Genomic DNA, 13,708 nt, shown 5'->3' on the forward strand with positions numbered 1-13,708 from the left:
TGAGAACCTCAAACCCACAAGAATGCTGGCAACTTTCACTTTCTACTTCTATTAAACCAAAAGGATACATTGTGTCACATTTTACATTCATTAGCAGTGATCTTGCAGGGACTGTTTGTACGCACTCAATGGGGAGGCCTGTGCACAAGTGAGTTTATTTTTTAAAGGACTTGTGTTTGGAGAATGTGGGGTAGGAATTGTGTGACTTGGCCAGGTTGCTGGTTGGCTTTGGCTCTACCCTGTTCTCTCTCAGTCTACCTCCTTCATGAAGGTTGAGTGTAGAGTTACCCCAGCAGCCGAGCTGGGTAAATACAAAGCAGGTCCTCAGATATAGTGGACCTGAGCACATGAAACAAGCCCAGCCAGCTTTCAGAGCTGAGGACAGGATCGATGAAGGTGGTGGTCTACCACAAACCATGAGCAAAGATAGAACAGTTCACTGAAAAAAAGGTGTAGAAACAATTTTCACAATCACAAAGAAACAGCAAGTAACTGTTGGATATGGGTTATGTGCACAGAGATGTTGGATGATCTTGTTGAGATCTCTTTAAACTTTAAAGGAAACAAATGTGAGCGATCCAGTGTCTCTAGCTAAGGAGAAAAATATGAGCACAGTGTGTGATGATGTTGAGATCTTTCCGGATATGATGTTTTATTAATAAAGTTCAGAAGGAGCACGTTCAGATAAGTAACCTAATTATCATGGGAGGAGCTGATCCAGTCAACTCAATTAACATCAGGAGATATATGTACAACAGTTTTTACCGCTGTTCTATGACAGTTTTCCATCATCCCTCCACCACCCCATCTCCTCACTTACTACTCCTATCCCAAACCTGGGATGCGCGAGTACTCTGGGTTCGGGCCAAATTCTGAGCTCGGAGCCCTCCCCTCGGACAGCACACCAAATACGCATATCCTTTACTCTATTTAATTATATGTAAGTGGGCAGACAAATGTGAGCGATCCAGAGTCTCCAGCTAAGGAGAAAAATCTGAGCACAGTGTGTGATGATGATGATGAGATCTCTTCCAAAACTAGGAGACCGTTGTGAGAGAGTTAGAATTATCTGTCTCAAGAAAAAAAGTGTGAGAAGCAGGAGACTCAAGCAAAAGCCTCATCTTGATGTTAATGTAACCTCATTTATGTCTAGCAGAAACATTTAAGATGTGAAAGAGATCACTTTTTTTCTTCACTCTGGTTAGCTTCAATTCCATTCATCCACACCATTGCAGTCAAACACAATACATGCATTGTCATATGTGAAGTCGTTTAGAGTAGACAGTGTTTTGTTGCACAGTGATTTAATAGAGAAAATCATGACCTATATTTACATGCATACAAAAATTTCGCCACCAGAATAGTAAGCGCGTTGCCCAATTTTTTTTTAACCTTGTGTACTTTGCACATGAGCATTGAATTTGTTTTGCTCTAATCAGTTGGTGGCAACTGGTCCGGGCCTTGTTTCACAGTAGAAAAACTAAACTAAAGAGACGGAACAACAACAAAATACCAGAGACCACAACAACAACTGACGCCTACATTAGGGTGACCACATTTTAGTTTTCAGAAAACAGGACGGGGGCGTGGTTGATGGGCGGGGCGTGGTTTGAGGAGGCGTTGTTAAGGGGTGGGGGCGTGCTTGGGGTGAATGCATCAAAAAATACTTGACAAATGCATTCACAACCTTGCAACTATGTTATTGTACTTTAATACATAAAGTAATACATCCTTTCCATTCAATGTTTGGCCCGCAACAATAGAATACTATTAAAACAAAAAGTTTAGCTTTTAACACCTTTTACATGACACTATTTATTTTCATGGCCATAGCATAGGTTAAAAATCTACTACTAAAATAAAAAATCTACTAAACTATTTCATTAAAAAACTATTTCAATCCTCGTGATGTTTTCTTGTAGCCTATACTTTCTTTATGTGGGCTTCTAGGTTGCTAGCACCTTTATTTGACACTGATACACGTACGTGCCAGCTTTGCAGGTCATGCATTCTGCTTTACACGGATCCCGACCGCAACGAAAACACAGGAATTTTCTCTGTAAATCATCTGTGAATTTACATTTGGCCTTTTTTTTATTTTATTTTTAACGTTGTTAGCTACTTACATCTTATCTCGCACTTGACTGTAAACTGAAGCGTCGAGTCACGCTGCTAAAATTCTGTGAAAGTAAAGTCCGCCTACTTTGATTTGATTGGTCATTTCAAATATTCTGACATTGAGGAGAAGTGACAGGCCAATGAGGCTGCGATGAACACACACACACACACACACACAGGCCTCTGTATTCTGACGTGCTCTCTGCTTGCCGCTGCGGATTGAGGAGCGCTGATTATAACAAGACGGGGCGAAGCCGAAGCTGGTTTCATATGCAATCATGTATTTAAAGTACACGCTTAATGGCCCAATGAAAAATAACGAAAACCAGGACATTTTCATCACTTTATAAAAAACAGACAGGACGGCCAGGACAGGACGTGAAAACAGGACATGTCCTGGGAAAACAGGACGTTTGGTCACCCTAGCCTGCATTGACAAGTGCTTTTGTGAGGGGGTTATGAGAATACAAAGCTATTTTTTTCGGTCATAACTTCTGGAGAAAAATAGCGCAGACACTAGACAAAGATGAAACTTTCTAGAGCGCATGTGTCAACCTCCTGCGTTCATGTAGCGTTTTCAAATAGTATACTTTGAACGGCTGCGCGTGTTGTATAGTCAATCCCATTTCAAACATGATCAAATCTTAATAGTTCTTCAGAGCTTATTTCAAATGTTCATTAATTAGATGCATGGAACTCTCAAAAATCCCCTTTCTACCAGCTCTGACACTTTACATATGGGTTGTTTTAAACACTGATGCAGACAGATTACATGATTTGGCATATAAAAGTTAGAGTGCATGCTTGTTATTCCAAAATATGTGTTTGGATATTGTCACAGATGGCAATATGTTTCCTTGACAGATGGATTTTGTCTGTTTATAGGGTGGCAAGATTCCAATCCGATGGACCGCACCAGAGGCCATCGCCTATCGTAAGTTTACCTCGGCCAGTGACGTATGGAGCTATGGGATTGTCCTATGGGAGGTCATGTCTTACGGAGAAAGACCTTACTGGGAGATGTCCAATCAGGACGTGAGTAGAGCAGCTGTCAGCAAACCAATCCGATGTCTTCCATGCCAAAGTAGATCAGTGTGGCATATGTTCAATGTTTGATTTGAGTCTTACAAAAATGTGCATTTTGTGTTCCACTGAAAAAATACAGATACAACGGGGCAAAAGGCATACCCTAAGAAACATTTGCTTTTCACTACTCCCATAGTGTATGATTGAAGAAAGAATTTATGTTTTAAATGTTTAAAGTTATGTTATGTTATGTTTAAAATGGAGTAACAGATTTTGTGTGGAAATAAATCATAAAAGTGGTTTGTTTTGTTTGTTTAAAAATCTTATAAATGTATGAGGTGGCAAAGTGGGCATTTTCAGGTAAACCCCGCCTTTGTTCATGACCACTCCTAAAGCCCCAGTTGGCCCGCTTTGGACCAAGGTATTTGGTGTGCCAAAAAACCCTGGCCATTGGCCCGATGATTTTACATCTAAGAAGTGCGGCTGACAAAAAAAAAGAAAAAAAAAAACCTTTGGGAACCCCTGATCTAGGGAATGTTTACAGAAAAACAATGAAGTTGACTGCAAAAAAACGTGCTCTGTGTGAACAGTCACTAAGAGTTTGAAATGACTGAGTTGGGGGTGAGTAAATAATGACAGAATTTTCCTTACTGGGTGATCAATATAATTAAACCAGCAAGATTTTTCTTGATCAACCAGCAACCAAGCTACTTTTGCTGTTGAACAGCATGGCTAGACCATTCATGCTGTTCTAAACTGCTCTTATTAAGTAAAGAAAAAACAAAAAAGGAAAACTCAGCTTCACAAGGACATAAAACCAAACACACATTAAGCAGTCAATGGTGAAAATGTGCTTTTCAATTCACAGGCAGAGAGAAATGCTATAGGTTTTACAGAAAGTTAAGAACAAGAGCCATGTGTGGAATTGTGGTTAATGTGTAGTGGTTTGTTATGAAATCTTGTTGTGTTGATAATGTTATTAGTTCTTTAGCACTGACCCTGCGCAGTGGCCTAATTGCTGCAGTTCAGTAACTTCACCCTGAGCAAATAAGACCCTGAGAGTTTATTTGAACTGGATTGTGGCAGTTCCGATGATCAAGTGATGAAAAGCAAAAGGGAGTCACAGTTCTGGGGCAGCTGATTTTGTGTTGTTGCATGGACGCAGGATATGCTTTGTTTTTGTTTTATCATACTGCATGGTGACATTGAGGAAGAGGAAGAAATATGTCCTGACTTACAGTAGGCACTCAAAAGACAGGAAATTGAATAAAATAGTTCAGCAAATTACAGTACCTCATCTTTTGAAGGAAATTGTTCACCCAAAAATGGAATTTTTTACATAATTTACTCACCCACTCTATGTGTTTTTCCAATCTTGTGATAGGAGAGGAGTGATGTTAAGGTACGGTCACATTTACCAATGTACGGCAAATTTTCATGGGTGAAATCCAGTAATTTTTAATGGGAATTCATGAAAACAGGAATTTCGCATGAGGGCAAAAGATTTTGCAATGGGGTCAGATGAGTTTGCCGCTTTGACCAACAGAAAGCTGCTTGTTTTGAAAGTGACTTCTGTGTGAGCAACATTTATATACTATTGACAACTGACAAATCTGAAGGAATCTCAACGCTGACAAAATTTCACCAACGTTTTGCTAATGTGACCACACCATTAGACAGAATGACAGAACTTCAGCTTGACATTATTTTCGTATGTGCCTCAGGTGATAAAAGCGGTGGATGAGGGCTATCGTCTTCCCCCGCCCATGGAATGCCCTGCTACCCTTTACCAGCTGATGCTGGACTGCTGGCAGAAGGACCGAAACAACCGGCCCAAATTTGAGCAGATCGTCAGCATCCTGGATAAGCTCATCCGCAACCCCAGCAGTCTTAAAATCACGGCCAGCACTGCATCCAGGTACGTTGATGTTCTCGTACCCAGGAGGAGTGCCTTTTGACCGAGTTTTAGATGCTTGTTCTGATCCCAAATTGTCTTTCGCTCTTTTTTTCTGCTTTATGTCATGCTCAGATCAACTTCTCATGATCCCTAATGAGAGGAAATGTTTCTCTCTTCCTCCTGAACTCTAATTCGTGTCTTCCCCTCAGGTCTAGAATAATCACACACTCCTACAGCTGGTCACTTACAGTTATGATTAAGATGTACATAAGACCTCAAAATTTTCTACAGATTATTTTTCTAGACAAAATCAGTTTATTTATGGAGCCAGTTTGCAGAAACAGTCCTCAGACAGGCAGTGTTTGTGATAAACATTTGCTGACATCCTGTTTCTCCAGTATCCAGAATGCAGTACTAATGTTATTTAAAGTATTATACACAACATGGCCAAAAGTATATACAGTAGACTTCTGGGTAACGGGTTTGTCAAGAGCCCCTGATTTGTCTTTGTGATAATAGTTTGGGAAAGATAATTTTTCTCTTCCAGCATGACAATACCCCTGGTGAGGTCTATTTTGTAATGGTTTGACACTTTCTGGTGTAGAAGAACTTTCCTTATCCTTCACAAAGTCCAGAATTGAAATTAAAATATTGCACTGATATTTAAATTCTTATTGATCTTAGTAAGCTGCTAATTTATTTTCATGTTTCATGGCCTGTAACTGTTTTAAAATTCTATGCTACTTTGTATAAACAAATGTAAAATAAAATAAAAAAGCTAACACTAATAGTTTTAAAAAGCTAGGCATCACAACATTATAATGTATAGTTTGTTAAATTAAAATATTTAGAGATTTGCTAAAGATTACTTTGAACAGTGTTATCAAATTATTAGTTTTTAAATATTGATTTTAAATCAAAATGTAAAAAATGATAATCTAAAAATACACACACACAAAAATATATATTACAAGTCATTCTTGTTTTAGATTTAGATTTTTTTAGATGTTTTTTATATATATATAAAACGTATAGTATATAATATTATACTATATTAAATCTTGTGTATTTATAGGCTTCAAGTTTTATATATCCATTTTATTTATCCATTTTACCTTTTTAAATATCTATTCACTAAAGAGTATTTGGCCTAAAAAAGGTCGAAGGCTCTCGTTTTCCTCTCTTTTCCTCTCTTTATTGCAATAAGACTCAATTGACCAGAGGGTTCGTCCGGCACGAGTGTGGACGTAAGTGCTATAACCAGGAGCTTTATTATTATGAAGTATGTAACAGTGACTAATGGTTTCTTAAGAAAGTGAAAATGGGTCCCAGGGAGTTTGCATGTAATTTTCCTGATTGGCTTTTAACATGGCCGTATGGGGGATCAGCATTGGGCCAAGGTGATTTATGGCTCTCTGAGCGAGACACACTCTGAGGTTCCTCTGCCGCCGGTCTGAAGCCACAGCTGTGTCCAAGCCCTTGCACCTCATTTATCTACATGCCCTGCATGCTAATGGGGCGACACTCCTGCTATTCTCATGGAAGGACCTTAGACATTAAGGCCAGACCATTTTAAGCTGGAAAGATGGTGTGCAGATGCTCGGAAGTAAAATGTTGGCACTCTTAGGACAAGAGTAGGTGCACAATCTCAGAGCCTCCTAACAGCAAGAGATGCATTTTTGTCCGTGACGAAGCTACCCAGATGTTTCTCTGTGAGGAACATCCTCCCCCTTTCCTATCCCCAGAGAACTTTAAAAACATGATACTAAGCATCCTCGGTTATTTAGAGGTCACTACACCAGAGGGGAGAGAGGAAAGCAAAAGAAAAGAGATCCCGAGTGTTTACCTCTCTTCTTCCTCACCCTCTAGCCTGTTGTGCTCCTGTCGAGTGACGCTCAGATCTCTGACGCCAGCAGCTGATGCGGTCAAATGCAGTGTGTTTATGCTATCACTTCTGTACCCAATAACAAAGATTTTTCTCCTCGTCAACTGCTTGTTTCTTTTTCACTTTGTGAGTTTTAGTGAGAATGTTGCTACACATCACAAACAAACAACATACAACAGAGGACTGGACATCTCTTGGTTATCAGTATGGTGCTTCAGAGATTTAAATATTTTTTTTCTCTAGATCATATTGTCAAATCTTTACTCTTTTCCACCATGTTGGCCATTATGATTAAAGGGATAGTTCGCCCAAAAATTATATTTAAGCCATGATTTACTCACCCTCAAGCCGTTCGAGATGCATATTTCAATCTTTTTTCAGACGAACACATTTTCAGTTATTTTAGAAAATGTCTTAGATCTTTCAGTGGTTATAATGTGAAGCAATGGGGTCCAGCAGATTCAAGTCGCAAAATGTGCATGCATCCTTCACAAAAATAATCCATCCGGCTCCAGGGGGATAAACGAAGGCCTTCTGAGGGTAATCCGTGCAGTTTTGTCGTAAAAATATACATATTTAAAACTTTATAAACGAAAATAACTGGCTTCCGGTGGCGGTCGGCGCGCGTTCATGGAGATGAATGACGTCGTGACGTAGAGCGAACGTAGAGTTTTGTTTTGCTCTGCTCTCTGGCTGCGCTGTCACGCTCGTTCTACGTCACGACGCTTCCTGCGTTACGTCCTATGTCATATGCCAGAAACCATCTCCATGAACGCGCACCGACCGCCACCGGAAGCCAGTTATTTTCGTTTATAAAGTTTTAAATATGTATATTTTTACGACAAAACTGCACGGATTACCCTCAGAAGGCCTTCGTTTATCCCCCTGGAGCCGGATGGATTATTTTTGTGAAGGATGCATGCACATTTTGCGACTTGAATCTGCTGGACCCCATTGCTTCACATTATAACCACTGAAAGATCTAAGACATTTTCTAAAATAACTGAAAATGTGTTCGTCTGAAAAAAGATTGAAATATGCATCTCGAACGGCTTGAGGGTGAGTAAATCATGGCTTAAATATCATTTTTGGGCGAACTATCCCTTTAAGATGTACAAATTATTTATCATACTAAAGGATTAGCTCGCTTCAGAATTAAAATGTACTGATAATTTACTCACCCCCACGTCATCCAAGATAATCATGTATGTCTTTCTTTCTTCAGTCGAAAAGAAATTAAGGTTTTTGAGGAGAACATTTCAGGATTTTTCTCCATATACTGAACTTCAACGGGAACCAACGGGTTGACGGTCCAAACTGCAGTTTCAGTGCAGCTTCAAAGGCTCTACACGATCCCAGCTGAGGAATAAGAGTCTTATCTAGCCAAACGATCTGTCATTTAAAAAAAAAAAAAAAAAACATTTATATACTTTTTAACCACAAATGCTCGTCTTGCACTAGCTCTGTGATGCTCCATGCAGTACGTAATCACGTTGAAAGGTCACGCGTGACGTAGGCGGAAGTACAGACCTAGTGTTTACAAAGTGAACGTGCAAAGACTAAGTCAAACACTTAGGAGTTTTTCGCCCTACCCTACATTTTCCGCCTCAACCGGTTACCACCTGACCTTTCCAACGTGATTACGTAATGCGTGAAATCGTGGACATGCAAGACGAGCATAATGCGTGGCATATCGCAGAGCTAGTGCAAGACGAGCATTTGTGGTTAAAAAGTATGTACTTTTATTTTTTTTTAGAAAATGACAGATTGTTTTCGCTAGATAAGATACTTCTCGGGCTGGGATCGTGTAGAGCCCTTTGAAGCTGCATTGAAACTGCAATTTGGACCTTCAAACCGTTGGACCCCGTTGAAGTCCACTATATGGAGAAAAATCCTGGAATGTTTTCCTCAAAAAACTTAATTTCTTTACAACTGAAGAAAGAAAGACATGAATATCTTGGATGACGTGGGGGTGAGTAAATTATCAGGAAATTTTCATTCTGAAGTGAACTAATCCTTTAATGCTGTAAACGTACATATAATTTAAGTAGTCCTGTCCATCCTTTAATATATCATTTGTATTTAATATAATGTTTCCGCAGTTAACATGTTAGTGAATGTGTCAGTACCTTTTTAATGAAAGAAAACAATAGTATTCCCACTGGTACAGTAAATATTAGGTTCTGCAATTTGTGTGGGTGACACCAACCAAGCACAAATTTATTCTAAAAATGTGAAACACAATGCATATCTGCAGTATTTCAATAATAAAACATCTTTTCCCACACATTATGTACATTTTGGCTTTAATAATTTCTAGTCAGCTCTGAGGGTTCTGATATATTAGAAATGATATATCATATATTTTTAGAAATGAGATAGAACCCTTTTTAATTAAGGGGAGTATGCAATACTTTGTTATTTACTTTTTATTTTATTATTAAAGACTTAATTTAGATCATAATTTAGTTTTCTCTGACCCTTAGTTTTAAACTGACGGTTTGTTTTGTTGTTTTGGTTTGTCCTAGACATTACACTAACTATAAGTAACTGTGCTACTACCAATCAACTAGCAGTCATTAGAGTATTAGTAGACTGTCTGCTTAATATCTGATAACACTTTTATTTTGATGCTCCCCCAACAGACATTCAACTGACTATAAGTAACATTGCAAGTACATGTCAACTTCTTCTACTAACCGTAACCCTAACCTAACCAACCTAACTCCAATGAGAGTTAGTTGACATGTAGTTGCAAAGTTACTTATAGTTAGTAGAATATCTAAAGTGGACTTTTTTTGGTGGCTGCTGTACCTTAGAGGCTGCATTTACATTACATGGTGCAAGTGAACAAATTCAGATTTTTTTCCTCCCATGTGGCACAGATCAGATATGACCCATGAATGTGTGAACAGAAAAAAGCATATTGATTACGATATTCTCAGATTCCCTATTCTCTTTCCTGACATTAGGAAATGCTTTCTAAAGCTCCTGTGCACATCAGTGCAGTCTTGCAGACAGCTCTATTCAGTGAGCTGTGTCAGCACTTACTGATCCCCTTTGCCAAGTTACTTGGATCCATTCAGCATTCTTTTCCAGTCAACTCAGCGTACATTATGCTTTTATTTTCATCACACAGTAATGAACACTGGGAACATGTGGATCTGAGTGGACTTCCTGGTATTCTAATTTGTTTATTTACGTGAATATAAACTGCAGTTCCCACAGGGATTGTGGTCTCCTTTCCGTCTGTTCCCCTGGTTCTGATCAGGTGCTCTTGGCCCTGAAGTGTGGATTTCAGATGCTTTGACATCACATACATTTTGAGAGTTTCACCTGAATTAACAAAGACAAGAGCATTTTTTTTTTTTTTATTCAATTCAGTTATTTTTTCAATTACCATATGTTATATGATTTATTTAAATATTTTTCTTTACTTTCACAATGTGATCTGGAGTGTGTTTTTTTCATAATGTTGTCTGGTTACATTATAAAATGTCCACACAGTATTTGTCCATCAAAGGATTACATATAAAAAAAATAAAATGCAAACAGTATATGCTAATAACACGTTAAAAGAATTGTGTTTGTTTGGGAAGCCAATTATACTGCAATAATACATATTTTCGTATAGGTTTAGAAAGGTTTTGGTTAATGAGTTGGCCTTTTACCCAGTAAACAATTGAAACAAGCTTTGGTATGTGAACAATGGGAAGTCATCAGAAACAGAGATGTCTGTGTATTCGAATAAACATTCCTAAATGTATTGGTTTCTTCCTGGGGAATGCTTGCCATAACACAGATGGAGAGAATCAGTCCCACTTCTCTGCAGGTATTTCCTTATGGAGACCTTGAAGGCAAAGCTTGCATATCGGATTTGAAGGCCTTTGTGTTTACCCTCTGCTTGCACTTTTATAAGCTTGTTTTCTCCATAAATGACATTTGTCAAACGTGATGGGAATTGCAGACGCCACAACTTCAGTGTTGTATTTTTTTCTGAGTCAGCAAGTTAGAGGAACAGTCATGGGGTGTGTTCAAATAAAAAAATAGTTGTTGTGCATCAGCCCTGCAAATGAATGTTACTTGGGTGAAGTTTGTCATTTATTTGGGCTGCACAGCCAAATACTTTCCAGTATCATTTATTGATGCCAGTGGTGCAGAAATTACATGATTAATCTTTAATATTCACAATACAACTAACCGTACTTCTGTTGCTTCCCAGGCCGGTAAATCTGCTTCTGGACAGGACCAGCACTGACATCACTTCCTTTCACACGATGGGTGATTGGCTGGAGAGTGCAAGGACGTTGCCCTGTAAAGATGCGTTCACTGGTGTCAGCTACAGCTCCTGTGATACACTGGCCAAAACCTCAGCAGAGTAAGAGCCTTTCAGGTTTTTGTATTATAAAACTAAAATCTGCCCTGCCAGTCAAAAGTTTGGACTGATTAAGATTTTTGAAAGAAGTCTGAAGTTATGCTCACTAAGGCTGCATTTATTTGATTATAAATAAAGTAAAAACAGTAATATTGTGAATATATTTTCAAATTTACTTACAAAATGTTATTGTGATGGCAAAGCTCCAGTCTTCAGTGTTACATGATCCTTCAGAAATCATTATAATATGCTGATTTGGTGCTTTGTAATAACATTTCACAATATTACTGCTTTTACCTGAGCATAAGAGACTAAAACATTAAAAATCTTACCAATCAGAAACTTTTCACTGGTAGTGATCTGTATTTGCATAAAGAATCATAACAAACATACTTTTGTTTATATTGTGTATATCACCAGTTTTGAAGGAACAGTGCACTCAAATATAAAAATGATGTCATTTGCTAATTTTCTTGTTGTTCCAACTCATATGATTCTCTGTGAAACACAAAAAGGGAAGGGTTTTTTTTTTGTCTTGACAATTTTGATGGGTCTAAAAGCAGTTTGGTTTGAGAGGCTAAATGTAATGGCTGGCCTTTTATAGTCATTCTCCTATTACTGAAGAGTTTTTATGATGCATTCTGTAATTTTGAGTCCAAGGCAACAGACAAGAGATATAATTTAAGATTATTAGTGTAAAATAGCCTAAAACTGTTGTTGAAGATGATGCCAAATTTATTTACAGATCAGTTTCCAGTAAAGGAAGCCTAGCTTTAATCCTTTAATGGTGGCCATAACATTTGTTATTAATCTCCAATGACAGTGCTTTTGTACTTTCTTCTATTGTATTCAAATAAATGCTACAAAAAAAAGAAGAAGAAAAAAAGAAAAGTAAAACACCTTTTGCCAGAAATAAAAGTGCTAACCTCCCATAATCCCCAGCATTGGACAATCTCAGCTGAGTCAAAACTAAGTTCTAATAATAAAGACCCTATTGTGCTCCACAATGTGGATCTGCGTTTATGGGAAATGCTTTGTAGATGTTGAATAGGAACCTTGCCTGGCCTGGTTAGCATCTCCTGAGACCACATTTCAATTCAAATGACGAGGCATTTGACAATGTAAATAATTTGACATTCATAACTTCAAAATGATCAAAGACCCGGTCTCGGAACAGTGGCAGTGCTGTGCTGCACGGTGTACCCTCAGGACCAAACATCTAAACACTGAGCAGTCTGTAATTGTTTGCTTGTCTTTATATTTTGTTCAAATGTCAGTATAAATAATCACATGCAAATAGCGGCCCTCATCCATGACCCAGATTGGGTTATTTAACATGCAGTTTGTTTGGCCTTCCGTAGTGAGTGAACAACACCACTCTTTGGTCTGACCACAGAATCGTACGTTTATAATTTTTGTGAATTTTAAAGTAAAATATGTTAATTTATATGTCTGAACTGCTGAAAAGACCAGGATCACCATTGTATGTTTTGGATTCTGTTTAACCACAGTCAACTGCACTAACCTTCACCAATCAGCTTCATCAGTGAGACCGTGGAAGATCAATCAGCTTCACTAAGTTTTGCTAATAAACAGCAAACATCACTAACCAGCACAAACCAGTACAACTGCTAAAACTACACCAGAATAAACCACTGCTAATCCTTCTACTAATACTCTAATGAGAGTTAATGAGTCTAATGTGAGTTAGTTTATATATAGTTGCAAAATTACTTATAGCTTGTAGAATGTCTAAAGTGGACTATCAAAATAAAGTGTGATTAGTATTAGACCGCATGAACCATCCAGCATCAAATCTGCATTCAACAACATAATCCAGAAACAAATTAAAATCACACCAGCATTTACCACCACCCATCAGTACTAACCAGCTACAAGTCAACACTAACAAGTACAAAAAAATGTCAACATAGACCAACTCTACACTGGCATAGGGATTTATGTTGGTCTTTTCAGCAGAATGAATAAGGAGTGCACCAATTTGAGAGTTTTAGACGAATCTGTGGTCATAAAGATCAACGTTTTCATCCCCAAAAAATTGCTTCAAAAATTGATCAAACTTAAATAAGCCCTAAAAACATTGCAGTGTGAAGGGTCTATCAGGGACACGAAGAATCACAAGAGAGACACAAGAGAGACAATAAACACAATTATTGATGATTTATTCATTTATCATGTTACCTTGGTTGTGCGCCTCTGGTTTTTGTTGTTGATGAGGCCATAGTTAGTTTACCAGATGTTTGGCCTCTTATTGAAATTTTATGTTAAATTGAACAGAACGTTATGCTTTTTTAATCTGTCATTGAAAGTTGTACCTTATTTAGCTCAAGTCACATTAGACTAGACAAATATGAATTTATATGGCAGGCAGCATTCAATGGTTATA

General features: G+C 38.1%; 1 protein-coding gene across 2 annotated transcripts in view; it reads left to right on the forward strand.

Moving 5' to 3' along the window:
• The window catches only part of epha3 (eph receptor A3), a 130,437-nt gene that overhangs the window by 108,691 nt on the left and 8,038 nt on the right, over positions 1-13,708 (forward strand). For both annotated transcript variants that reach the window (XM_084122109.1, XM_084122108.1), the window contains exons 14-16: positions 3,004-3,153; positions 4,869-5,062; positions 11,149-11,304. In XM_084122109.1, coding sequence (XP_083978235.1) covers positions 3,004-3,153; positions 4,869-5,062; positions 11,149-11,304 — 500 coding nt within the window. The remainder of the gene's footprint in view (positions 1-3,003; positions 3,154-4,868; positions 5,063-11,148; positions 11,305-13,708) is intronic.

The sequence above is a fragment of the Abramis brama genome (genome assembly GCF_963993115.1).
Source record: "Abramis brama genome assembly, chromosome: 8".
Taxonomy (NCBI): Eukaryota; Metazoa; Chordata; class Actinopteri; order Cypriniformes; family Leuciscidae; genus Abramis; species Abramis brama.